General features: G+C 41.7%; 2 protein-coding genes across 2 annotated transcripts in view; one reads left to right on the forward strand and one right to left on the reverse strand.

Moving 5' to 3' along the window:
* Positions 1-16709, forward strand: part of RARS2 (arginyl-tRNA synthetase 2, mitochondrial) — a 79881-nt gene extending 63172 nt beyond the window's left edge. The window contains exons 16-20 of the mRNA XM_078773567.1: positions 13840-13949; positions 14265-14360; positions 15015-15089; positions 15828-15891; positions 16129-16709. Coding sequence (XP_078629693.1) covers positions 13840-13949; positions 14265-14360; positions 15015-15089; positions 15828-15891; positions 16129-16215 — 432 coding nt within the window. The 3' untranslated portion in view covers positions 16216-16709. The remainder of the gene's footprint in view (positions 1-13839; positions 13950-14264; positions 14361-15014; positions 15090-15827; positions 15892-16128) is intronic.
* Positions 8974-12407, reverse strand: LOC137421757 (uncharacterized). Its single transcript, XM_078773468.1, has 4 exons — positions 9832-12407; positions 9497-9736; positions 9173-9349; positions 8974-9025 (listed from the first exon to the last, which is right to left on the reverse strand). The coding sequence occupies exons 1-4, from the start codon at positions 9873-9875 to the stop codon at positions 8974-8976; spliced, it is 513 nt and encodes a 170-aa protein (XP_078629594.1). The 5' UTR covers positions 9876-12407.
* Positions 16710-26800: the final 10091 nt, after the last annotated feature.

Raw genomic sequence — 26800 nt, forward strand, 5'->3', positions numbered from 1 at the left:
TCCTTAGTCCTAATTTTTTAGATTATGATAATTTAATAATTTTTACAAAGTCAAGTTTTCAACCCGAGTATCAACTACTCTCACAGGGTTTTAATGCGGGTCTTAAAAAGGAAGACATTATCGGTTTATTTAAACTTCAAAACAAACTAAATGATTATAATATTGATGATATAATACAATTATTTTGTGATACACAGAAATCAAAATCAAAACCAAAACCCATAACTTGTATTCTCAGTGATAATACGGATGATATACCTTCACCTCAAGATTTAGATAAATCAAAAAAGAACCTCGTTATCTTTGATGATTGTGTTAATGAGAGAAACCAAACAGTAATGGATAGCTACTATACAAGAGGGAGACATTCTTCTTGTAATTGTATTTATCTTAGTCAGTCATATTTTCAACTCCCTCGGCGCTCAATAAGAAACAATGCTAATACTTTTATTTTATTTAAGTTAAATTCAATAGATACAAATAATTTTTGGAGAGATAATTGTTCTACATTATGTAGTAAGAAGGAATTTGAAAATAATATGAAACACACGATTGGAAAATATAAATATATTGTTGTGAAACAAGATGAGATACTAAATGATATTTTTCAATAAATAAATACAGAAAATGAATACCGAAGAAAGAGTAAGAAAGTTTAAAGAACATCAAGAGTTGGTTTCAAAAGTTGTAAAGCAACAGGAAGACATAAAGAAGAAAAGGAGACAGAAACTAACTGGTGAAGAAGCCTTTGAAAGAAAACAAGAGAAATTTTTTAAACCACTTTTAAAAACTCAACAAACGATTTCACCTACAGTTCCCACGGTAGAATTTACTCCGAAAAAATTTCAAATGCTCAAAGATTTTAGTCAAATGACAGAGCAAGAACTTGGAGAATTAGAATATGATGATGAAGGATTATTTCGGCATCTTGAGAAGGTAAATAAACTTTCCAATTATATTGTAGAAGCTCTTCAAAACAATGAATATTTGAAGGGTTCAAAAACCAGAGCAGGTCTCACTCCAACAGAAGAACCAGCACAGTTCCATCTTGTGAAAGAAAAGTTATTGATATTTAATGATAAATTGGTGTTCTTAAGTTCTGACCAACCAAATGTTGAATTAACCCCAAGATTAATGTTTCTTCTAACAAAAGATGGACATGCTAATTCACCTTATTTTGATGAACCGCTTGATATGGAAAGAGAGGAAGATAGAGAGTATATTGAGTTGCTAAACGCACTTGATTATGGAGTTTCTGTTGCTGGTAAAAGTAAGAAGAATGAGAAGGAGAAACATATTATTGATGCTTTAAGTAAGCTTGGTTCGGGTGTTAGTTTTCTTCCAAATGACCCATCACAATTAGTTAATAGGTTATTATTGTTGTTAGGTAGTAAGAAGGCTGGAAACAACAATTGTTTTAATGAAGCATCCGCCATTTTAGATCAGTTGATGAATATGAAAATAATTAATAAATGTCAATACAAAGATATTTTATTAGATATTAAATAAGATGAGAAGCACAATTCTTAGTTTTAATTTCACAACGAGTGATTACACAGCTTCATTCCCTTACCCACTACAACTTGACCCCACAAAAGAATATGAGGCTTCTTTGTTGTCAATGGAGACTTACAATACCCTTTTTAATATCACAGAGAAAAACAACAAGTTTAGTTATAATCCAGGAAGTGGATATAAAACTATAACCGTTTCACCTGGTGCTTACGAGATTTCTCAAATATCTTCAGAAGTCTCTCGCCTTATGAAAGAAAAAGGTGATGAACCAAAAAATATTGTAATAGATATTCAAAAACACACTTCAAAATCAACTATTAAACTTAAAAATAATTATAAAGTTGATTTCACGATTGAAAATTCGTTCAGAGAGCTATTGGGTTTCTCTTCTAAAAAGATTGAAACTAACGGGACGTCTTACAGTGATAATGTCATTCAAATATCCTCCGGTATAAATTCAGTATTAATTCATTGTGATTTGATTGATGGTGCTTATAACGATGGAATAAGAACAAATACAATATTTTCATTCAGTGCATACTCAACCCCGATTGGTTATAAATTTAATATGGAACCAAAAAATCTTGTCTATTTACCTGTGTCAGGAAAAACCATATACAGAGTAAATTTTAGGATAACCAACCAAGATAATCGTATGATATCCTTTAATGATGAAATTATATCCATCAGAATTCACCTACGTGAAGTTTTTCAATAAATAAATAATGGTTATTGTGAGAAAACACGAGTTGGGAAAATATAAAATAATTACAGGGGATGGGATGTTCCTTTCACCATACTATAAGGGTGAAGGTATGTTTCTTGGTAGAGGATACCATAAACCAAAGAGACAATGGGGTGTGGGACATCAATTTAGAAATAAAGGAGATGGGATAATTGATACTCTAATGGGTATTGGTTCAACCATCCTTAAACATAAAGACCTAATTGGTTCAACTGCTTCAGCCGTGGGCTCAGTTGCGGGTGCTATAAAGAGTATAAAAGATGCTCAAAAGGAGTCTCATAAATTACAAGCAATCAAAGAAATTAAAAAAGGTAAAACTCAACTATCTTCACAAGAACGACAAAAAATCATTAAAATACTTGGGTCAGGGTTTCAACGATTTTAATGCTATATAAATACAAGTATGGAAGCGATTGATAGTATCTATGATTTGGATGATACGATTATCATTTCAAACTCTACTAAAAAGGAAGACTATTTTAAGGTAAATGCTACAACAGGAACAGACTGGAATTCAAACGGAACAAAAAGTTTTGAAATAAATAATCAACAAACTTACTTGAATATAGCTGATAGTTTCTTGCTGTGTAAATTTAAATTCACTAAGGCTGCGAATAATACTAATGCTACACTCATAAATGATTTCTTCTGGAAAATGTTTGATAGTGTCCGCCTGTATATTGGAACACAAGAGGTTGAAGCAGTTGATTATGTCTCTGCTATATCTGAAATGATGAAATTTACACTATATTCGTTTAGTGATAGAATGGGTAAGGGAGCTGTTGAAGGTTTTATTCCTGATATGTCAACGGGAACAAATGCTGACCCTGGTTATAGTCAAAGGAAGTCAATGTATAATGATGATACAAAAGCAGAGAATAGTTTTACCGTAGCAGTACCTCTGAAAGGTATATTTGGATTTTGTGATTATGATAAAGTTTTGTATGGTCTTAAAATTAGATTTCAACTACAAAGGAATGATAATGTAAATAGATTGCTTTTTGGGGCTGAAAATGCTTTTGGCGACAATAATAAATTTGTTATTAATGATTTGTGTTGGTATATTAGTGAATATACTCCTAATCTTAAAACGGAAGAGATGTTAAATAGAAGACTTAACTCAAAGAAACCGCTAAATGTATCATACCTTAAAAGAAGATGTCAACACGTTAAACTGGAACACACTACCTACACTTGGAATTTGGGTGTTCTTGAAGGAAAGCCACGATACCTATGGCTCATTTTTAAGAAACCAGATGGAGAGGAGGGTACTGATAAGAATAATGCGCTGAGTGATAATGCTAAGGTGAAACAACTTCGGGTTTCTCTTGATGGAACATTTTATCCGCGAGATAGATTGGAAATTGATTGGGAAAAAAATGATTATGCGGAAGCCTACAAGTCTTACCAAAAGGTGTGTGAAAGCAACGGTAATAATGAACCTATTTTGGATATGGTTGCGTTTCAAAAACTTTATACCATCTACGCAATTGACCTGAGTTCTCAAAAGGAAACTATAAAGTCTAATAGAGTGGATACTTCTCTATACATTGAAAGAGGAGAGAATGAAGAAGTTGATGCTTATTGTTTGCTTTTGGAGGAAACAGAATTACAGATTAATACAGATAATGGTGTTATGATTAATATCACATAGGTTTTTTCTCATAAATAAATGAGTAGGAAAGAACTGGTATATGTTAATCAAATCAATCTTAATAAATTAACATCTTGTATTCAAAATCAAAAGCCTTGTATTATTAACGTTAATACAATTCAAAGAAAAGGAGCAGTAAGAATTGATGTTTTACTCACAAGAGAGCAGGTAAAAACACTAAATGATGCTGGTTCACTTAAAATTAAAATGACAAAACCTATGTTAAAGAAATATTCAATACAAGAGGGAGGATTTCTCCCGTTTCTAATTCCTTTATTTGCTGGTTTAAGTGCGGCGGGAGCATTGACTGGTGGTATTTCAGCAGCGGTAAAAACTGCTAACGAAAGGAAGGCACAACTAAAAGCTCAAAAAGAATTGGAAAGACATAACAAGGAGTTGGAGAAACAAATTAGTGGAAGTGGTGTAATTGTGGATTTTGCTCAAAAACTTGAAAGTCTACCTGATAAAGCTAGATTGTTAGTTGGAGATATGCTTTCCTCTATCGCTCAAGCGGGTGTTAAACTAACTAAAAGGGGTAATGGGTTATATCTTTCTCATAAATAAATGGATAAATGGTTTAAACAATTTGGAAAGAATACAACGTCAAATATAGAACTTACTAAATATTGTAAAAAACTAAAAATTGATAATGTGGTTATTTGTATGAGAGATGAATTAAAAAAGTTGTCCAAGAATACAATGAATATTATTATGAATTTAGACACACAGAATGGTTCTCATTGGGTTTGTATTCATAATAGTCAGGATAAATATTATTTTGATAGTTATGGTATGCCACCGCCTGTTGAAGTAATACAATTCTTACAGAATGGTGTTTATCAAACATTTCAAGTTCAAGAAATTAATTCTAAATGTTGTGGTCAATTATGTTTATATGTATTATTTCAACTGAACAATAATGAAAATTTTTATGATATCATTTTTAATCTAATATAAATGACATGTTGGAAAAGATGGTTCTATCTTTGGAAAATCCTCTCAGGATATTGATTTATCAAATTATTATACAAAGGCACAGGCTGAACGACAAAAATATAGTATAAGTATAAATATTAATATGAAGAATACTTATAAATTAATCAATTATCCAAACCCGACAGATGCGAATGACTTAATTAGATTTATTTGATTTATCACAATATATATTTTTAAAGAAAACAGCACGTTTTGTTAAACAAGTAAAATTTACAACCACAACACCCGGTTATACTGACCATACACCTTTCCTCATTCAATTTAACTATCTGCTTACAATTGAATTTTATAAAGAAGGACATATAGTTAATATGTGAATCAATAAATGGGGGTATGATATGCCTGATTTAGGGTATAATTGGTATTTTTCAATAAACTTAGAAGACCTACATGATTTGAATCAGTCTCGTAAAGAAGAATATTATCCGCTTGGTGAGGATAAGGATTTATGTGGAAGTACAATTAGTAAACAACAAATACATGGTTTTAAGAAAAGAAAAATATATGATAGTATAGCGATGGTTAACATGACAAAGAAGGAAGGTAATGAGATAAGGATAGAAAGCCGAGGAATACAAACCGATTTGGTAGTGGGAAGATGGGGTGGTATTACCTGTTATAATATTAATCTCACATATATTTCTGATACATAAATGGCAGGAAAAAGACTACAAGAGAATTATAATTTTTGTATTCAGGGATACCTACAAGAAAAGGGTGCTCGGTATTACATACCTTATGATTTGGAGCATATACATGGAAATTTTGTCATTAAAAAGTGGCCTTATACTGATATTGCTGAACCCACAAATAGAGACTTGTTTAAAATATTAAATAAAAATGAACTTCTCAAAGTTATGAAATATAAAACTCTTTTAGAAATCGTCATCAAATCTTATTGGTATCCTATTATGAGAAAAATAATTATAGATACAAGAATATCTCAAAATCCAGATGAGTATATGTATAATATTCTTTGGGGCTCAAGCTCAAGGGTAGCAAGGGATGAGGAAGGAGTTGAAGAAGAGAAGGAGGAAGGAGTTGAAGAAGAGAAGGAGGAAAGAGAGAAGGAGGAGAAGGAGGAAAGGGAGAAGGAGGAGAGGGAGAAAAAGGAGAAGGAGGAGAAGGATGAAAGGGAGAAAAAGGAGAAGGAGGAGAGGGAGGAAAGGGAGAAAAAGGAGGAGGAGGAGGAGAGGGAGGAAAGAGAGAGGGGGGAAAAATATAAAAATATGACCATTCCTGAGATTAATGAAAGATTGAAGTTATTACGACAAATAAATCAATCTCAACGCACCGAAGAGGAAAATAAAGAACTAATGACTCTTATGAAGATATTGGTTTTTAAATTTGCTATAATAAATTCAGAGAGCAGATATACAACATATAGTTGATGATGTTGGTGTTATTGACTTTAGTTAGTTTTATTTGTAAATAAATGGAGGAGAGAGTGAAGGCATTCCTAAGGATTCTTTATGTTTTAAAAATCAAGATAGAAATGTATATGTTGAAAACCCAAAAGGCTTTGGCACTATGTAGGACTTTTTCTCATAAATAAATATGAGTTATTGTCTCAAATGTAAAAAGAAAACTAAATCTAAAAATATCTCCTTTGTTAAAGCTAAAAATAATAGAGTTTATCAAAAAGGAATATGTCAAGCGTGTGGCTCTAAAAAGTGCCAATTAATCTCTCCTAAAAGTGGAGGAGACATACAAAAGTTTTTGTCAGGAAGTAAATTTACAACAACTGGAATTCCAGGGGAACTACATCTACCTGGATATTCTTTCTGTGGTCCTGGAACAAACCTGGATAAAAGATTAGATGAGGCTGACAATCCTAAACCTTGGTCTAAACCTACAAATAGGGTTGACGAAGTGTGTATGAAGCATGATATTGCTTATGGGAAAACCACTACAAAAAAAAAAAAAAAAAAACATAAAGCCGACAGAGAAATGTTGTATAATTTGTCTTTGATACAAAATCCAACGTTGAGAGAGAAGGTTGATAGGTTTATTGTGAGAAATTTGATAAATGCTAAATTGAAACTTGGCCTTGGTTATTCACCCTCAAAAAACTATTAGGCTCTAATGATGTCATCAAGACTGAGGAGCTTTTGGCTGATGAATTACATAAACCTATAATCACAAAGTTTAAAAGAAGGAAAGTTTATTCTAAATACACCGACCACATATGGTCCGCTGATTTAATCGAACTAAAAAATGATAAGGGATACAAGTATACTTTAACCGTTATTGATTTGAGGAGTAGATTTGCTTGGGTTGTTCCTTTGAAAAACAAGAGAGGTTATACTCTGATGTTAGCCTTCCAACAGATATTTAATAAAAGTAAAAGAAAACCAAAGAAACTGTGGACCGATGAGGGAACAGAGTTCTATAACAAAATATTTATGAAATTTCTTAAGGGGGAGGGTATTAAATTATACAGCACCTTTAATGAAGGAAAAGCAGTTGTTATTGAGCGTTTTAATCGTACTTTAAAAGAGAAATTATATAAAAAATTCACACAACTCGGTTCCCAAAAATGGGTGTATTTTATTCAGGATATTGTAGATAATTACAATAATACAGTTCATTCATCAACAAAATCAAAACCATCAGAAACATTTACAAAATTAGAATATGAAAAGGAGATTAATTTGAGAAAGCCCAAGTTCAAAGTTGGTGATATTGTAAGAATATACAGATGGAAAAGTCATTTTGAGAAAGGTTATACAAAGAGATGGACTAATGAATTATTCAAAATCGTTGATGTAATGGATACTATGCCTTGGACTTACAAATTATATGATATGAATTGGGAAGAAATCTTGGGTTCATTTTACTCACAAGAATTACAAAAAACAAAACTGATAATTCATTAAACAACAACCATCCATACTTTCATCCACCCAGATTAGCTAATTTAATTAGTAGTAATAAAAAAAATTAAATAAATAAATAAAAATCATAAGCCACACCCACACAGACCCCACCCAAAAACCCCGCCCACACAGACCCCGCCCACACAGACCACACCCACACAGACCCCGCCCACACAGACCACACCCACACAGACCCCGCCCACACAGACCACACCCACACAGACCACACCCACACAGACCACACCCACACCCACACAGACCACACCCACACAGACCACACCCACACAGACCACACCCACACAGACCACACCCACACAGACCACACCCATCATCCCCCACCCCTGTGCGCCCCCACCCTTGATCCCCCCTCATCCCACCCCCACCTTCCCCACACACACAAGGGGAGGGGAGGGGTGGGATGAGGGGGGATCAAGGGTGGGGGTGCACCTTCTCATCTTTTTTCCCTTTATTCTCTTTTTGTAATTAAGAATTAAATAATTCTGGACAAAGCGAATAAAATCAAAATTATGAAATAACATTAAAAACATAAAAATTACAATAAAACATTTTTCACGAGGTATAAATTCAGTTTCTTCCATAAATTCAGTTTCTTCCAAGGTATCATGTGGTATAAATACAGTAATAAAATCAAAATTATTAAATAACATTAAAAACATAAAAATTATGATAAAACATTTTTCACGAGGTATAAATTCAGTTTCTTCCAAGGTATCATGTGGTATAAATACAGTAATAAAATCAAAATTATTAAATAACATTAAAAACATAAAAATTATAATAAAACATTTTTCACGAGGTATAAATTCAGTTTCTCCCATAAATCCAGTTTCTTCCAAGGCAATCCAACATAATGTTGTCTCCCATGTTGACTTCACCAATTTATTTTGTGTCTGCAAGGCACAAAAGGGATTTTAAATTAAATTCACCAAACACAGTATTTGCCTGCCGTGCCATCCCAAAACCACACGAGGGCAGTCTAAGACCATAAATTAGAAACTCCATTTATACTACACACATTGTAAGATGAAAATTTTAAACTCACATGGCCAGGGAATGAGTTGACACTCCTCCCAACTATCATCTCTGCTATTGATCTATCATCATCCTTCGGAACTCCAGGTAATTCTGTAAGGGGTTCATTCAGATCCTCCTTTTGTTGGTGATTAATCATTGGTTTGATCGTCAAAGTTCATGTTGTTTGGTTGGCTTTTAATGCTGAAATAAAACAAACAGTTGACATTTAAATACCAACTCACTGGTGATATCAAAATCGCAAGACAGTATCCAAGTATCAACCAAACCGTTTAATAACACACATACACTCAGTATCAAAGTTTGTGAAGAATTAATCATATATCTTACCTCAAATCCCAGGTCTTTATGAAGTCATCGATCTCATCTATTGTCACTGCTATTGATCTATCATCATCCTTCGGAACTCCAGGTAATTCTGTAAGGGGTTCATTCAGATCCTCCTTTTGTTGGTGATAATCATTGGTTTCATCGTCAAAGTTCATGTTGTTTGGTTGGCTTTTAATGCTGAAATAAAACAAACAGTTGACATTTAAATACCAACTCACTGGTGATATCAAAATCGCAAGACAGTATCCAAGTATCAACCAAACCGTTTAATAACACACATACACACAGTATCAAAGTTTGTGAAGAATTAATCATATATCTTACCTCTCACATAACATCCCAAACAAGGTGTTTAATTCGTTGTCAGTCATTTGTTCATTTGTAGAGACAGCTTTGGGTAATATTAATGGGTGAGAGAGGCTGTTCAAACATTCAACCATCTCATTATGAAGACCCCTCCGAACTTCAGTGAATTCTTTAAGCGTTTCATTCAGATCCTCCCTTTGTTGGTGATAATCATTGACTTCATTTTCAACATCAATTACCAGCTTTGATAAAGATATACTGTAAAAGAGAAAAAACAATAATTATTGAGAGGCTGTTAATGATGTTCCATATAAGACAATGAATAATTAATCGTGAGAACAAAAAAAACTTACCTGTCTTCTGATAAAGCTTCATCCTCCATCCTCCAGAGAAACATAACGTGTGTTTAAAAAAGCAAGGTGTGGTTAGAGCCTTTATAGGCAAGGCTGAGTCATGGCTGAGTCATCCTGTGCCAAGTTGGCAACTGGCTCAACAAAAGATGATGCAATGTTTCACCATAAATGATAGAACCAAGTATCAACCAGACTAAAGAGTGGAGGTGTAATCAACCTTGGTATATAAATGGAAAACATAACGAATTTGAAAAATATCAGATTCAAGAGGTTGAGAGAATCACTGGTCAGAAGGTTCTCAAGACGGATAAACGTATTCATTTGTTAAGTGGGGTAATGGAGGGTGGGAAGAAAAATATATTAGAGTGGAGTGAGAACTTTAATGGTTATCAATCGGATAATAAATATTATAATTTTAAAATGGTATGTGGGAGAGGAGGAGGTCAAACAAGAACCCTCCGTGAAACATACCACTTTATACTTTCACAACAACAGGTTAAGGAACCTGTATACTTTATAAATATACTTGATGGGGATGAGTTCTATAGGAGAATGGAACTCTTTAAAAAGTTAGAAAGAGATAATATATTTATAGGCTCATTAGTAGAGTGGTCTAAGGAACTACATTAAGGGGCTAGTGGGGGGAATAGGGTAAAAATTACATGTAAGTGAGAAGGATCATAGGTTCATAAGGCTAGAAGGATTATAGATTCATAAAGGAAGAAAATCATAGGTTCATAAGGTGAGAAGGATTATAGGTTCATAAGGTGAGAAGGATTATAGGTTCATAAGGCAAGAAGGATTATAGGTTCATAAGGTGAGAAGGATTATAGGTTCATAGAGGGAGAAATAGAGGTGTTTATGATTTTTGAAAAAGACAAGGGGGTAAATGACATTAGATAGGGATTTCCCATGTTAAACGGAGGTGTCCCAGAAGCAACATTTATCACCTACTAACGCACGTCCGAGTGTATGCGCATGCGCTATCCAAAAAGGCACCCCAACAACAAGAACAACAACGCGGTCCTCTCATAGAGCTGCTCGTCGCAGCAAAAAAGGAGTCAGACTGCTATTTTGTGTCACTGTGTGTACCACAATGAGCATGGAGAAAAGAAAGAAAACCAGAGAATTGTCTGAGGAGGTCAAACACAAGATTGTAGCCAAGCATGGACAATCTCAAGGCTACAAGTCCATCTCCAAAGACCTTGATGTTCCTGTGTCCACCGTACGCAATGTTATCTGGAAGTTTAAGGCCCATGGCACTGTAGCCAACCTCCCTGGACGTGGCCGCAAGAGAAAACTTAATCGAAGATTGCAGCGAAGGATTGTTTGAATGGTGGAGAAAGCACCTCGATCAACTGCCAAACAGATTCAAGCTGACCTTCAGACACAAGGTATGACAGTTTCAACTCACCCCATCTGTCGCCAACTCAATGAAAGGGGGTTATATGGTAGGAGACCCAGGAGGACCCCACTGCTGAGAGAGAGAGACATAAGAAAGCCAAACTGGAGATTGTCAAAACACACCTGAGCAAGCCAAAATCCTTCTGGGAGAATAGCCTGTGGACAGATGAGACCAAATTAGAGCTATTTGGTAAAGCACATCATCTCTATGTTTACAGAAAACAAAATGAAGCCTTCAAAGGAAAGAACACCTTCCCTACAGTCAAACATGGAGGAGGTTCGGTGATGTTTTGGGGTTACTGTGCTGCCTCTGTCACTGGGTGCCTTGAATGTGTGCATGGCATCATGAAATCAAGAGATCACCAACGCATTTTGGAGCGCAATGTTCAACCCAGTATCAGAAAGCTGGGTCTCCGTCGAAGGTCATGGGTCTTGCAGCAGGACAATGACCACAAACACACTTCAAAAATCACCCAGGAATGGTTCAAGACAAAACGCTGGACTGTTCTGAAGTGGCCAGAAATGAGTCCAGATCTAAATCCCATTGAACACCTGTGGGGAGATCTGAAAACAGCTGTTGGGAGAAGGCACCCTTCAAATCTGGGAGAACTGGAGCACTTTGCACAAGAAGAGTGGGCCAAACTGCCAGTAGAGAGGTGTAGGAAGCTCATTCATGGCTAAAGGAAGCGCTTCGCTGCAGTTATTTTGTCCAAAGGCTGTGCTACCAAATATTAAGTCTCGGACATCAATAATTTTGTCAATGCCATTTCTTTTTATTTTCTGATTGAAAAGGATATACGAGTATATTCAGTTCTGAATCAAAAACAAAGGTTCTGTAATGTTAACAGTGAAACAAAGAATTGTGGAGATGAAATACTTTTGTTAATTTCAACTTATTTTTCGAGAAAATTGTGAGTTATTTGAAAAAAGTGCAAAGGTGGCAATATTTTTGGGCATGACTATACATCCCTTCAATGGGTGAGGGGGGTTACACAAACGAACCTGATATTTAGCCATGTTTTATTTTTTTTTAATTGTATGCAGAATCGAGGCTCGTGTAAGAGCTAACACATTAAACATGAAACATGCACAGACACACAAAACATACAATGAAGGGAGCGTGAGACAAGAGGGGGAGAGAGAGGGAAGCACACACGCACAACAACAGCAGAGAACAGGGACATCAGTAGATCTGTGGAAGTGGGATGGCTGGGGGCTGGGGGGGGCGGGTGTACACGGTATAAAGCAAATGAACACGACGAGGAATTTCAGGAGAGATCAAGGTTTTGGGTGAGGGAAGGTAAGAGATGGTGGTGAACAGCTGTTTTAAAGACCTAGAGAGAGGAGAGGGATTGAAGAGGGTGTGGGAGTTTGTTCCAGATGTGGGAGAAAAGAGGAATGGTGTGTGTATGAAGGTGAGCAGAGAGTCTTGATTTTGGCAGTTTCGCCAGAAGAGGGTTGCTGGCAGATCTTGTGTGTCCTGCAGGAATATTTTGGGGACAGACCACAGACAGAGCAGGGGGAGCAAGGCCGGAGAGGAGTCAGCAGAAGACAGAAAGACCACCAACCTGCCTGCGGTGAGAGAGTGAAAGGCCCTAAGAATCAGTTTAATCGCGGGAGATTCCAATGATTCTGAAAGCTTTGGCTTCTACAGCTTGAAGCCGAGCTAGGTGTGAGGCAGGGACACCATCCCAGAGGGGAGAGCAGTACTCCATCAAGCTGCAGATGAAAGCTTTGTATGTGGTGAGGAGCCCAGATGTGCCAAGGAAGGACTTTGCACGACGTAGGATGCCCAGTCGGCGACTGGCTTTGGAGGCCAGCTTGGAAATGGGTTGTCCAGTCGGTCTTTTCAGAGAGGCAAAGTGAGAGTGTGAGATTTGTCAGGATTTAAAGACATATTTCACTTGTTTGACCAGTTTTTGATTTCTTCCAGGTCTGCAGAGAGTGGGGAGGCTACAGCCTGCTGATCTGAGGGATGACGAATGGAGCGGCAGAGAGTGGAGTCATCAGCAAAGAGATAGAGAGGATTTTCCAGAGAGTCGGATAGATCGTTGATGAAGACAAGAAAAAGCACACGACCCAGAAGACTACCTTGGGGAACTCCAGCCAGAACAGGAAGGGGAGATGAGAGAAATCCTTTCAGGGCCACACGTTGACTACGACCAGAGAGGAAGTCCGCAAGCCATGCGTGGAGATTTCTCTGGATACCATAGGAGGAGAGTTTGGTGAGCAGAGCGGGGTGTCAGACCATATGGAAGGCACGTGATATGTCAAGGGAGACAGCTCTGATTTCCTGTTTGGCATTGAGGACCTCCATCCATTGTTGAGACAGCAGAAGCAACATGTCCAGAGTAGAGTGACCTGATCTGAAACCGAAGTGAAGATCAGATATCAAGCCATTGGAGAAGAGGAAGGATTTGATATCCAAAGCAATGATGGATTCCATGACCTTGCTGATAATTTGGAGACGGCTGATTGGTCTGTAGTTGCAAGGATCTGTTTTTGTACCTTTTTTGTGTAAAGCGATAATGTTTGCTGATTTCCAAGCAGATAGCAGATGACCTTAAGCAAAAGAGAGGGTGAAGTACGTCTTGATGTTTGCAGGATTTTCATGGAGACATCTGCAGAAACTATCAGTTTGACTGGGATCGGGTGCTGCGGAGGCGTGGAGATACGGGCGTGTACCTGCAGTACACACACGCTCGCCTTTGCAGGTATTTATGAATCTTTGTTGGTGTTATTTATCATTCAATGATTTGTTTCTGGTCTCTCTGGCCTTTATGCCCAGAAATAAATCACGACAAAGTTTACTGCGTTGAAAAGCCAATGTCTTGCATTACATATTTTCTGCAAAGTTGCCCCACATCTGCTGTCGTATATATTAAGGTAAAGGTAAAACGATTTTCCCTTCTGTTGTGACAAAGATGTTGCCTACCCTGCCTGCAGGGAACCCACATATTTGTTGGTGTTTTTTGTTTGTTTGTTGTTATGATACTCACTACTTGCTGCTTGTTGTTGCAAATATTCAGTCTAGAACGTGAGCAGGAAACACAGGCCAGTACCAATTTTGATCCCGAATGCTTGCACGAGATGCCTGCCATCCAGCTCATCCAGCACCTGATGAGGTAACACCCTTTATGAAATACATACAGGTTAGATGCCAAATCGGTCTGGAAAGAAATTGGAAAAAGTACAAAAGCAGGAGCCATACCGCGAGAGAGGATGAAGTACCTGGCGAGAATTCCAATTTGTGACAAAATAGGTGTGTGTGTGTGTGTGTGTGTGTGTGTGTGTGTGTGTGTGTGTGTGTGTGTGTGTGTGTGTGTGTGTGTGTGTGTGTGTGTCACTTTTGATTCCACTCTGGATTCCACCTGAAACCAAAGGAAATCACGCCAACGGCCCTTGCGCAACAAAATAGGGCAATGTGTACTTCAGATGCAGAGCTATTGTCAATTGTTTTTAAAAATAATTTCCTTCATTTCTTGCATTACAAAACGGCAGCCCTGGCACGAATACGGGGGAATTTTGTGTGAGCCAGATGGAGACGTTTCTATGTGTTCAGGAGAGCCGTTTGTGCAGCTCCAATGGAGCGGTTTATATGGTTTAGAGGGAGACATTTGCACGCGTCTAATGGAGCTGTTTTCCGAAGCCTGAGCGTGGCACTTGTGGGGATAGTGAAGCAAATGTCATGGAGTAGACTGTGTGTGATGCTTATAATATGTCAGAGATTCTGATTAATCTCAGGGATTTGCTCCAGTCATTTTTTTTGTCAACCGTAGTTATGATGAAGCTTTACACAAGGCCTGGATGGAGTTGCAGCCCAGATCTCTGGTGCAATATCTCCTTCAGCTCAGGTACATTCTGCATCGACCCATAATCCTGTGACCTCGGATCGTAACGACGTGTATATGACTTCCCATGAGCACTCCATGGAGAGAATTATAGGAGATGTGCATTGTGAAATCATTCACTCAGACAGTAAAAGGTACCCATCTCCTTAAGCAACATGCCAAGTGTGTAGCTCAAATGTGATCAGCCACCTTCATAGTGTAGTGTGTCACTCCCTGAATTGAGATCAAATTTAATATCTACCATATAAAACATGTCAGTTTGTGTGTTTGTACAGATGTCTGTCCCCCTTCATTAGGGTAGGTTTTTAAGGCCAATTTTTAAACACAAATTTGTGTTCATTACTGTCTATTTTTGAGGATAAAACAAACTCGAAAAACATTTTCCATAAAAGAGTAATTATGTCTCTTCTATTGAAATTGTAGACGGTGGCTTGCAAAACGAGCCTCAAGGGCGGTGCACAGAAGCGTTTTTTAAATAATAAATAAAAGGCGCAGGGAGGTGAAATTCACTGCACGTGATGTGCAATATACGCAGAGTAAATCGAGTGTTCATTTATATCTTTATAATGTCTACTGAATATAGATATAAGCACACCTGACACTATAGGCCAAGGCTTCAGACTTCGGCACGCTCACGAGGCTGCACCGTCGAATAAACAGTTCCAATCCGTCGTTTTTGATGGGTTTTTTTTTTTACTAGTTTCCACATAATACTCATCTCACCAAACTTGTTTCTTGCAGTCGCTTGGTCTCGGTCGTCCACAAGCAGCTTCCTGTGAAGGGAAGCCCACCTCAAGTTGCACAGGTTTGTCACCATTTCTCAGCCATATTTACGCAACTACCGTGAACACCAGAAGCATGGCGAATAGTAACTTACAATGGAAATAATATTGGCTGTTTACAGTGCAAGTTAATATCGAGACGATCCATTGTTCAATGTTGACAAAAGGCTTTTGGGTATTTTGATTTGTTAAGGAGATGAAAATGAAACCTGTTCCGTTTTTTTACATACAAAATGACTGTTTTGTACGACCGTCCACAGGCGCGAAAGGTCTTGCTTTGTTCGGCGCGGAACGTCCTGGCGAGTGGTCTCAACCTGTTGGGAATTCGTCCTGTGGAAAAGATGTAACCGTATGTGTGGCAAACATGGAGGCAAAAAGTCTTCCCACATCCGTTGGCTTTCACTCTCCAATCCGCCAGGAAAGCGGTGGCTGGAGTTGCCCTGAGCTGGAGTTGCCCTCAGTGCACAAATTCCATGATAATCCTCCTTATACACAGTCATCAGTTAATTTTTTTTTTTTAATCAACTTTGTTTCTCGTGGTACAATAATTAATAAAAGCGTTATTATTTATATGATTACATGACATCATGCGGTCACAGCTCATCACATCATGTTAAGCTCCCAAAGGCCCTTTTGCAATCGCCTGGTCGGATAGTTTTAAAAAAAAGGTTTTTCAAGTAATTTCTGTGATGTTGCCAGACTGAAACATTGCAAGGCGGCTCTACTTTTTGTTTAGATTGTCCTTGAGTTTTGTTTTGGTAATTGAAGCAAGCAAGATAAACGGTAACATGAGGATTTTTTTTAAAACGCAGCAGAAAAATAAACGTTTATTTTTACTCAACCTTGCTCTCTCGGTCTAATCTTTTGGTTTGATTCAAAGCGAACATCATCAGAGCCCTTACATATTCTCATGCACTTGAACTCAAAGTAAATTAAATGGAAACATCTCCAATTTTATAAAAACTGAGAATTTGCGAGATCTGATCTTTATCAATTACTGGCGGAGCGTACCCGTCCCTTCGCTGACGGACCAATTAATAATCGTCCTGATTGCCAAAAGCCCCCCTCCCAGTCCTCCTTCCGTTCCCCTCCCCCCCCCCCCCGCCCCCCACCTTTACCCCGCATTTGTCCTGATGTCCATTCCCGCTGGAAATGTTTCACATACGATGACAGGCTCCTCCGTTTTTGGGGGAGGGGAGAAAGGAAGGAGGACAACCTGAACTAGTGAAACGAAGTGACCAGGAGGAACCTGAACCAAGGAGAGGAACCAGTGCGGAGAGTGCTTTCACATGACGAATTGCCCAGATAAAAAAAGGAAATTGAATACCCTCTGCCACCACCACCAGGTGGCATTACACGGTACGCATTTACTTAGAGAATTTACGCCCGCCCACCCTGACCCTCCCACACCCATGGGCGAGGCCAGGGCCACATGGCCAATGTTACCCCCCCCCCCCCCCCCCCCCCACAAAAAGTTATATTTATACTCCGAGTTTGGAGTTTGTAACTTAAAATATGTGGCCGTGCATAAGGAACAAAGCCACAGATAGGGAGAGAAAATGGCATATATATATATGGCCAAAAGTATGCAGACACTCCTAATTAGTGGATTCGGCTGTTTCAGCCACACCCATTGCTGACACAGCCCACACCCATTTCACCCACACCCATTGCCACACCCACACCCATATACTGTATATATACTCAAGCACACAGCCATGCAATCTCCATAGACAAACATTGGCAGTAGAATGGGCTGTACTGAAGAGCTCAGTGACTTTCAACGTGGCACCGTCATAGGATGCCACCTTTCCAACAAGTCAGGTTGTCAAAATTCTGCCCTGCTAGAGCTGCCCCGGTCAGGCCACACAAGCTCACAGAATGGGACGACCGAGTGCTGAAGCGCATAACGCGTAAACATCTTTTATCCAAAAAACACCACAGCCACACCACAGCCTGAAGCGCCCCCACCATCTTGCTTGTACGGTACCTCCCCGCTGTCTAGTTGAGGATCACACACACATGTGTTATGACATCTATGCCATGGTCTTGCAGGGGGGTGAAATATATTGTTACGGTCTAAATTTCCATCCAGGAACAAAATAAAGTGGTACACCGCCGGAGGGTATGTACGGTACAGAAATGGTTTGTCGAGATCGGTGTGGAAGAACTTGACTGGCCACCACAGAGCCCTCACCTCAACCCCATCGAAAACATTTGGGATGAATTGGAACACCGACTGCGAGCCAGGCCTAATCGCCCAACATCAGTGCCCGACCTCACCAATATTATTGTGGATGAATGGAAGCAAATCTCCGCAGCAATGTTCCAACATCTAGTGGAAAGCCTTCCCAGAAGAGTGGAGGCTGTTATAGCAGCAAAGGGGGGGACCAACTCCATGTTAATGCCCATGATTTTGGAATGACATGTTCGATGTTCGGTTGTCCACATACTTTTGGTCATGTAGTGTATATATTGTTACGGATCGCGGTTTAGATGTTATGATGGGCCGAGCGGATGGTCCAACCGCAACCGTTACAGGATCCCCAATTGGCCCGATTCCACCCGACGTTGACCAGATCGCACCACAGATATTCAATCGGGAAACCTCTAAAGCGACCGAAAGAGAAGGAAAAAGAGAAGAAGACAGAGTACGGAGGAAGAACAGATTTATTATACACACACAAGCAAAAAGAAAGAGCGACCAAAATTATTTACAGCAATGGATGGAAGAAGCAGTCACACAGTGCATCGTTAGCTTATTCTATTCAATTTACTTAACCCCAGGACAACGATTAGGACAGACGACGTTCACACTTACACGGGGGATATTGCAGGCAGGTATGGCTTGAGGTGGATTGCTGGAGAGGGAGGCAGGGTCGGAGGCAGCAGCCCTCAATTCCTCGCGTTTTTGGCGGGAAAACCCTCCGTCGCGTATCCGCTGCCGATGCTGTAGACGTCACGCGCTGGCTCGGGCACACCTGCTCCTCTCCTTCTGGTGGAGCCGTCTCCCTCCTTTCAGCGCGTCTCTCCAAAGCTGGTTTCCTCTCCGAGTACCTCTCCTCTTTGGCTTGGAGCGTCTCGCATCTCACCGCTCACCGCTCCTCTCGTATGTCACCTCTTCGCTCATCTGCTGAAGCAGTCCCTTCCAGTCGCTTTTATCACTCGGGGCGGAATCAAGCCGCCGGCTGCGAGGGCACGCCTACCGGGTCGCTAACCGCGGTGCTGGTTGGCTGTTAGGGCTGTCCGATTCCTCCTTCGATCATGACGACGTGCCACGCCTGTGAGTTGGCGGCTCCTACCCCCCCCTCTTCTCCGAGATGAGCACATGGGCAATGGCGGCTTGCGGGATTGAACACCACTCGCACCGCTTTTGAAAGGAACTTTGGGAGAGCGGAGATGATTGGGGAAATTGAAAGGGCCTACGCTTATTTCGTTTGATACAATGCAGAGTCAATCTAGTGGGAAACACATATTTAACCTACATAGAATAAGGAAATAAACTATTTAAAAAGATATATCGTGGCCTGTGTGTAAGTTTCATGGAATTAACTAGGAGGACGGCTGCGACCATTATTTACATTACGAGGGTGTTACACATAACAAAACCATACTTTTCACATTCGTTACACTTCCTCCAAAATTGTTACACTTCTCAAAAACCGTTACACTTCTCAAATTCGTTACACTTCTCAAAACCGTTACAATATATATATATATATATACAGACTTGGCATTTAATATGGAATATTTTTTTTGTGGGGGTGAACTTACTTTTCAAGATGACTTAGAACCAAAAGTTCATTGGAATTATGTTGAAATTATTCTAGATTTTGTTAATGTGACCTTTAAAAGAAACAAAAACCACATTTGACATTTCGAAGCAAATAAATTGATCCTTGAAAGTGATGTAAACTGATATCGAACTCAATTCATGGACAGTACTGTGTTAAACTTCGGTACGTTTTCCAGAAGTATGTCTTTATTTTGCACATTAGTCCAAAAAAATTTCAACAAAAACAAAAGCTAAATCATGACTGGGATTACGGACAGTACAATTACAGTTCAGTACTTCGTGTAACCCCCACGAGCATTCAGCAGAGCACGTACACGTCGAGGCATGCTGTTCACGAGATTTGCCAAGGTTTGGACAGGAATCGCTTGCCATGCAGTGACAATAGTCTGCTGCAATTCACGCACAGAGGTAGGCTGCTGGTCCAAGTTGTCGATTTGACGCGTTAATTCTGCCCACAAGTTCTCTATCGGATTCATATCCGGGGACATGGCAGGCCACTCCATATGCTCTCCACACGGTCAGCAAGTAAGTGTTGGATCATGCGAGCACGATGAGGCCGTGCATTGTCATCTTGGAAGACAAAGTTTCCTCGAAAGGCTGCACGAGCAAATGGAAGCAATGTTTCTTCCAGAATGACCCTGTACTTGAACTGGTTCAGATTTCCATTCAGAACAACCAGGTCAGTTTTGCTCCCTGCATGAAAATCAGCCCAAACGGTCACCCCACCACCTCCAGCTTGGACTCTTGGCACTATACAATCTTCGTTGTGGGCTTCATGCACTTGTCTGCGCACTCGGACGCGGCCATCTTGACGATAGACCAGAAATCTAGACTCGTCACTGAAGATCACGTGATTCCAGTGCCCTGGCTGCCATTGACGGTGCTCTCTGGCCCACTGCAATCGGCGCTGGCTGTGTTGTCTGGTCAGGCGTGGCTTTCTCAGGGGACGCCTGGCACGATAGCCTGCTTGAACCAGTCGTTGGTTGACTAGCCTTCTGGATACAGGCACATTTGTCAGTTGCTGCCACTCAGCCCTAAGCCGATTAGCTGACTTGGTACGGCCGTTGCAGACTAACCGGTGCAGCTGGCGATCATCTCTCCTTGTGGTTCTGCGTGGACGTCCTGGCCTCGGTATTGGAGTAGGGACACCCCTCTGAGCATTTCGTTTCAGGATCTTTGACACCTGACCAGTGACCTTGAGTGATGCCATACTGCCGAGCAATAGCATGCTGTTTCATGCCAGAATTTCGTAAAGCCACCACTCCATGACAAACAGCATTGTCAAGTTGACGGACCATCTCCAGAGGAAGCGGCAATAACTTTTGTAGACATGCAGCAGTTGTTTTCCACTAATACAGAAAGCAACAACCCTTATATACCCGATTGTGAAGCCAATCGTCAAATGTACCTGTCCTTACATTTTGTCACGCCACCTGTGATATAATCCTGTTATTGACTTCTTGCTGCGAAAGACAATCAGTGACATGGTTCTTTCAACAAAGACATCACCGAAGGGCAAAAGAAACTCACCAGATTGATATACTGAGTTCAGAAAGTAAACCCGTCACGAAAAAAATAAATCCACATTAAATGCCAAGTCTGTGTATATACATATATATATATATATATATATATATATATATATATATATATATATATATATATATATATATATATATATATATATATATGTATATATATATTTTTTTTTTTTTATATATATATATATATATATATATATGTATGTATATATATATATATATATATATATATATATATATATATATATATATATATATATATATATATATATATATATATATTGTTGTGGATATGAGGATTGTGTTTTTTATTGTTTTTTTTATTATTGCTTTATTCTGGACCCTCCTGCCTCCAGTCTGTTGTATAAAGGTCAAAGGGCGTTCCCGTAGTTAATTCCATAAAGCATACACGCAGGACACCATATCTCCCTGTTCAGTAGTTATATCCTTATTCTGTGTATTAGGCTAAGGATTTGTCTTCCATTAATTTGACACTCCATTGCACTGCATTAAATAAAGTAGATCCCTCCGACATGGCATCTTCAAAGTGCCAGGTTTGCCAGGTTTGCTGCAATTGCCAACTGCATTTGGGCGGTTTTCTTCGTTCGCCGTTGCTGCCCTTTGGCTGGGGCTATCTCGAATCGCCCCAAAACCACCATTGGCCACGAGGTAAGGTCGGGGAAGAAGGGCGTGTCTCCACCTCGTCATAGAGGGGAGGAGTGAACCAGCCCTTGCCGACCAACCCAGAACGAGGGGTTGGCTTTAGAGGGCGGAGAAAGAACGTTTGGGGGAGGTTCGCAAAAGGGTCAAGGGTGGGGCTTATATATCACCCGAGGAAGACGCCCCCAGAGAGAGTGGAGGAGGGAGGAGATCAGAAGACAGACAAGCCTGAAGAGAGTCCTGGAGTTTGTGAGAGAGGGAGAGAGAACCCGTCACGCCAGACCCCCCACCAGCAGCGTTGGCTCCACCAAGCAGCTCCGACCCGTTACCCCACGCACACGACTGGATCGGTGGCATCGGCGGCCGTCGAGGTCCAGCCCGACGTCCCGTGCGGGATCAAGCTCCAGCCAGCTCCGTGCCTTCCTCCCCCTCCAGCCACCCACCTCCTTCCAGCCAATCCACTCTGCAATTCCCCGTGTGAGTCCGTCTTTGTTTGTTCTGTCCAGGGTATTAATTAAGCCTGTTTAGATAAGCTAGCGATTTTCACTGTGTCTCTGATTTCTTCTGTAAATTATTTTATTATCCTTCCTTCTTCCTTGGTTTCTTTTGGTCCTGTAAATAGAAATAAATTATATTCGTATTCCCTACTTCTGTCTTCCTCTTCTTCACATCCGTGTCGCCTTAGTCTTTTCCCTCATTGAATATCTGTGGCGCGATTCGGCCAACGTTCAGGAATCGGGTTAGTCGGGGTAACTGTTCGGGCGCGGCGGCCATCCGCTTGGCAAACAACATCCTCGCCGCGGTCCCGTAACAATTGGTGTCAGGAGCGGGATTGGACCCGAAGCGCGCTTAACGCGCTCAAAATTACGAGCGGCCGAAAATTGTTTTGTTTTAGAAAAACCCGAACTTTGAAATCGCGCCATGGCTAGTCAAGGCGATCGGATGCAGGTGGGTGAGCTAGAAGAGGGGTTAGGGGTAACACAGGACCACAGGGAATAAATGGAGGAGAGAAATAAGGAGGTGGTTGAGGAGGTATCAGGCGCACAAAATGGCGCCCTCGCGCACATGGTTGTTGCGGCACCAAATTTAGCCACGCCCGTGGTCGCAGCAGCCGAGCCCGAAATGCCAATGAATTTGGACCTGTTTATGAAACAGATGATGGCTTTTATGGTAAAAACAGACGATAATTTCAAAGGGATGGAAACAGGATGGGAGGCCAAATGAGGGACGAAGCGAGGGGTACTAGTGAGCAATTGGGAGCAATGAGGGACGAAGCGAGGGGTACTAGTGAGCAATTGGGAGCAATGAGGGACGAAGCGAGGGGTACTAGTGAGCAATTAAGAGACGGGTTAAACAATATGGACAATAAATTGGAGGGGTTAGACAATAAATTTGCGGGGTTAGACAATAAATTTGAGGGGTTGGACTGTAAATTTGCGGGGTTAGACAACGGGATAAAAGAGGTGAAGAATGGGTTAACGGGGCTAGAAGATAGGATGGAAGGCAAATTGCGGGAGATAGGGGAGCAATCCGACCGGGAAATCAAACGGATGGGTAACCAGATAGAGGAGGTGAAAATCGGGTTAGACACTAAATTGGATGCTCAGAGGGATGAAATAGAGCAGATGAGGGCGGCATCTACTAAAGATATGGGAGAAATGAAGGAGGAAATAAGACGAGGTGTAAGCGAGGAGGTCTCGGGGGTACGCGAGGAGGTAAAGCGAGGTGAGAAGCGTATGGAGAAAGAGGTGAGAAATGGGATGGCAAAGTTACAAGGGGGCATAGAGGACCTGACGCAGGAGGTGGAACAGCTGACGGTGGGACAGTCGGAGTTAGTGGAGCAGGTACAAAAGAACACTGCGGTACTAGGAGGGTTAAAGGCGACACAAAAATAACTCAAAAATGACTTGATAGCGACGAAGAGGGAATGTCAGATGGTACGTGAGGGACTGACAACGAGGTTGGACGAGGTGACAGAAGCAATGGAGACGAAGGACCGGGAGGTGAGGACGCACATAGAAATGGTCAAGGTGGCGTTAGAGGACGAAATTGAGGAGACGCACCGGGAAATAAAAGAGGTGAAGCAAAAGTTAGAGGAAGTGGAAGAGGGGGTGAGTGAAATTAAGAAGAGACGGAGGGAAACTAAGAGGGAGATAAAGGAGGAGGTGATGGAATATGTACAAGGTCGGTGCTCAAATCGTGATGGTGTGCTCACTAACCAAATAAAGAGTTTGCAGGTGGCGAAGGAGGTGCGGAGACGAGGTGCCAAGGTGAGTGGCGATATATTCGGAAATGTATATGATGTGAGGGAAGCTTCAGTCGGCTTGGGGGTTGATTTGGATCCGGGTGTTCGTGAGAGGCCGTTGGTGAAGTGTGCGACAGGTACGGAGTACGAGAGAGGAGGTGTGCGAGAATGTCCGACTCTGGGGTGTGTGAGGAAAAAGTGCGCGCTGAGGAGTGAGTGTGCTGTCGAGAGTGAGTTGGTCGTAGCGCGTGTGCGAGGAGGCACATGGAAGCGCGGAGTGGGGAGTGTTACAGAGGATGTAACGAGATAATGCACACCTGTGGTGAGTGTTACGGAGGGGTGTAACGGGAGAGTGTGCGCAAGAGGATGCGCGAGAAAGGTGTGTAACGGACGGGTGCATGAGGGAAGAGTGCGCTGTCAAGAGTAAGGGAGAATGCACACCTGTGGGGAGTGTTACGGAGGGTGTAACGGGAGAGTGTGCGCAAGAGGATGCGCGAGAAAGGTGTGTAACGGACGGGTGCATGAGGAAAGAGTGCGCTGGCAAGAGTAAGGGTGAATGCGTGACCGAGTGTGGGGGTAAAAGTAGTGAGAGTGACACGGAGCATGAGTTGGTTGTGGCAGGTGAGAGAGGATGTACACCTGGAATGGAAGGATGCGCACCTGGAATGGTAGAGCGCGTATGGGAATGCACACTGGAATTGGTAGTGAGGCACGTGATTGGGTGTGCAAGTGAGAGCACACCTGTGGTTGTCACAGAGGAGGTGACCGAGGAGGGGGCGCGAAGAGGTGTGTTAGTGAGGTGTGCGAACGACGAGTGTGTACAAAGGTGTGCAGTGGTCAGGTGTGTGACCAAGTCTGTAAGCGAAAGAACGAGTGCAATAACGAAGTACGCGGGGTGTACGTGCGGCGTTGGAGCACCGAGCTCGGTGAGGGTGAAAGGGGTCGCGTATGCGTGTGAGCATGCAGGTGAAGCATCGACGGTAACCGGGTTAGCGGTTAGAGCGACGTATAGCCGAATCGGGCCCTCGGTGCGTGCCGGGCTTCGCGTGCCGCGAGGACCAGCAGGGATCCGAACCACGGCGGTTTTGAAAGAACCGCCGTACGCGACCCACGCTGGGCCTCGCTCGGAACAGTCACGTCCGAGCTCCACCAGGCGGAGCGGGCGGTCCGGTTGGAAGGGCCGACACAACGACCCCTTGTGGTTGCCGCGCTCCGGCCGGCCGAGATTGGGGCATCGGACGGTCCCGTGCCCCGATGGTGCGTGGAATCTCGGGCTGAGTGGACCGCCTTCCCTGCACCGAATGCCGGACGGACCCATCCGCTGGCAACGAACCACCCACATTCATTGCTCGGCTTTATGAAGCCGAGCTTTGGAAGTGAATTGGCGCACCGAGAGGCTCAAGTGAGTAGACTGTGATGATGATGATAGTGTTTTTGATCCGAAATTTAGAAAAGTGAATAGAATTGGCAGTAATTGGAAAATTTTTGATTTGTTGAATTGGACGAGCAAAATTGGTAGTGAGAGGAACCCGATGTGGTGGGATGGCAACTTTGCCATCTCTCACAGCGGGGGCAAAGGAGCACGAGTCTTATGGGGTTTGGCAGTGAAAACTAGCCCGGGAGGGTTAGGATATAGTGTGTAGGGACCTAGAGAAGATGACCTTAGGTAACGTTAAGGTTAGGTAGTGACAATGATACCTGTAGTGGGGACACAGGTAGATTAGTATGGATGATAATGACGTGGTATGTGCTTAGTTTAAAGGGAAGACGGGGAGCACTAAGTTAGCAGGGCACCAGGTAGTTCAGATGATGCCGTGTGAGTGTTGGAGGTGTATTCAAGTGTATTGAGCAGGATATGAGTAAATGATTGTGATTGTGAGTTGTATTGTGATTGCACAGGTGTGCAACTGGACAGGTGTATGGAGCAGTGTTTGAGTGAGTGATAGTGATGTGTGTTGTGTTGACCCAAATGGTCCAGGAAGGAAGGAGGGTGCAGGTGGCACCAGGTGTGATTGCACAGGTGTGCAACAACAGGTGTATGGAATAAATGGTCTGGAGTATATGGAGTATTGGAATGGATGGTCGTGGAGTGAGTATGGTGGAAACTGTGGAGTGGAGTGGATGGTGCGAAGGTGTGGATGGGGGAAAGGAGGATGGACCCCATCACGAATACCCGGGGAGGGTAGTGTAAGAGTTAGGTAGAGGGTACAGGTAAATTGTGGTTGGATATTGGCATCTGTGGTGCATGGTGGAAGAATGGTGATTGGATGGGTGCATTAGTGTTGTGGAAATGGCTGGGCGTGTAGCCTGTTAGTGTGTGTGTAGTTAAATGGGCACTCCACCACTGTGAGGATGTCGGCCAGGTGAGGCCGCAGGTGGGCTCTGGGAGCCGGTAGAGTTGTTGTGGATGGGGCCCGAGGATCCGGAGGACGGACCCGGGTAGCCCAGTGCCAGAGGGCACCGAGGGGTGACAGAGCCAGGAGGGGCCTTCCCCAGTTAGATAGGTTAGGGTGAGGAGCTAGGTAGGCTCGGGTGGCAACTACAGTGGTGGAGGTGTGCAGGTGGGTAGACCTGCTGGGAGAGCTGCACGACCCAGCCCGGAAATTGTGCAAGGGCACAGGGAGTTGCATCGGGGGAGTGAGACCCCAAATTGAGAAGCACCACAGTTTGGTCAATGGGAATTGGTTTTT

Source organism: Myxine glutinosa, chromosome 3, assembly GCF_964187855.1.
Source record: "Myxine glutinosa chromosome 3, kmMyxGlut1.1, whole genome shotgun sequence".
In the NCBI taxonomy this organism is placed as follows: Eukaryota; Metazoa; Chordata; class Myxini; order Myxiniformes; family Myxinidae; genus Myxine; species Myxine glutinosa.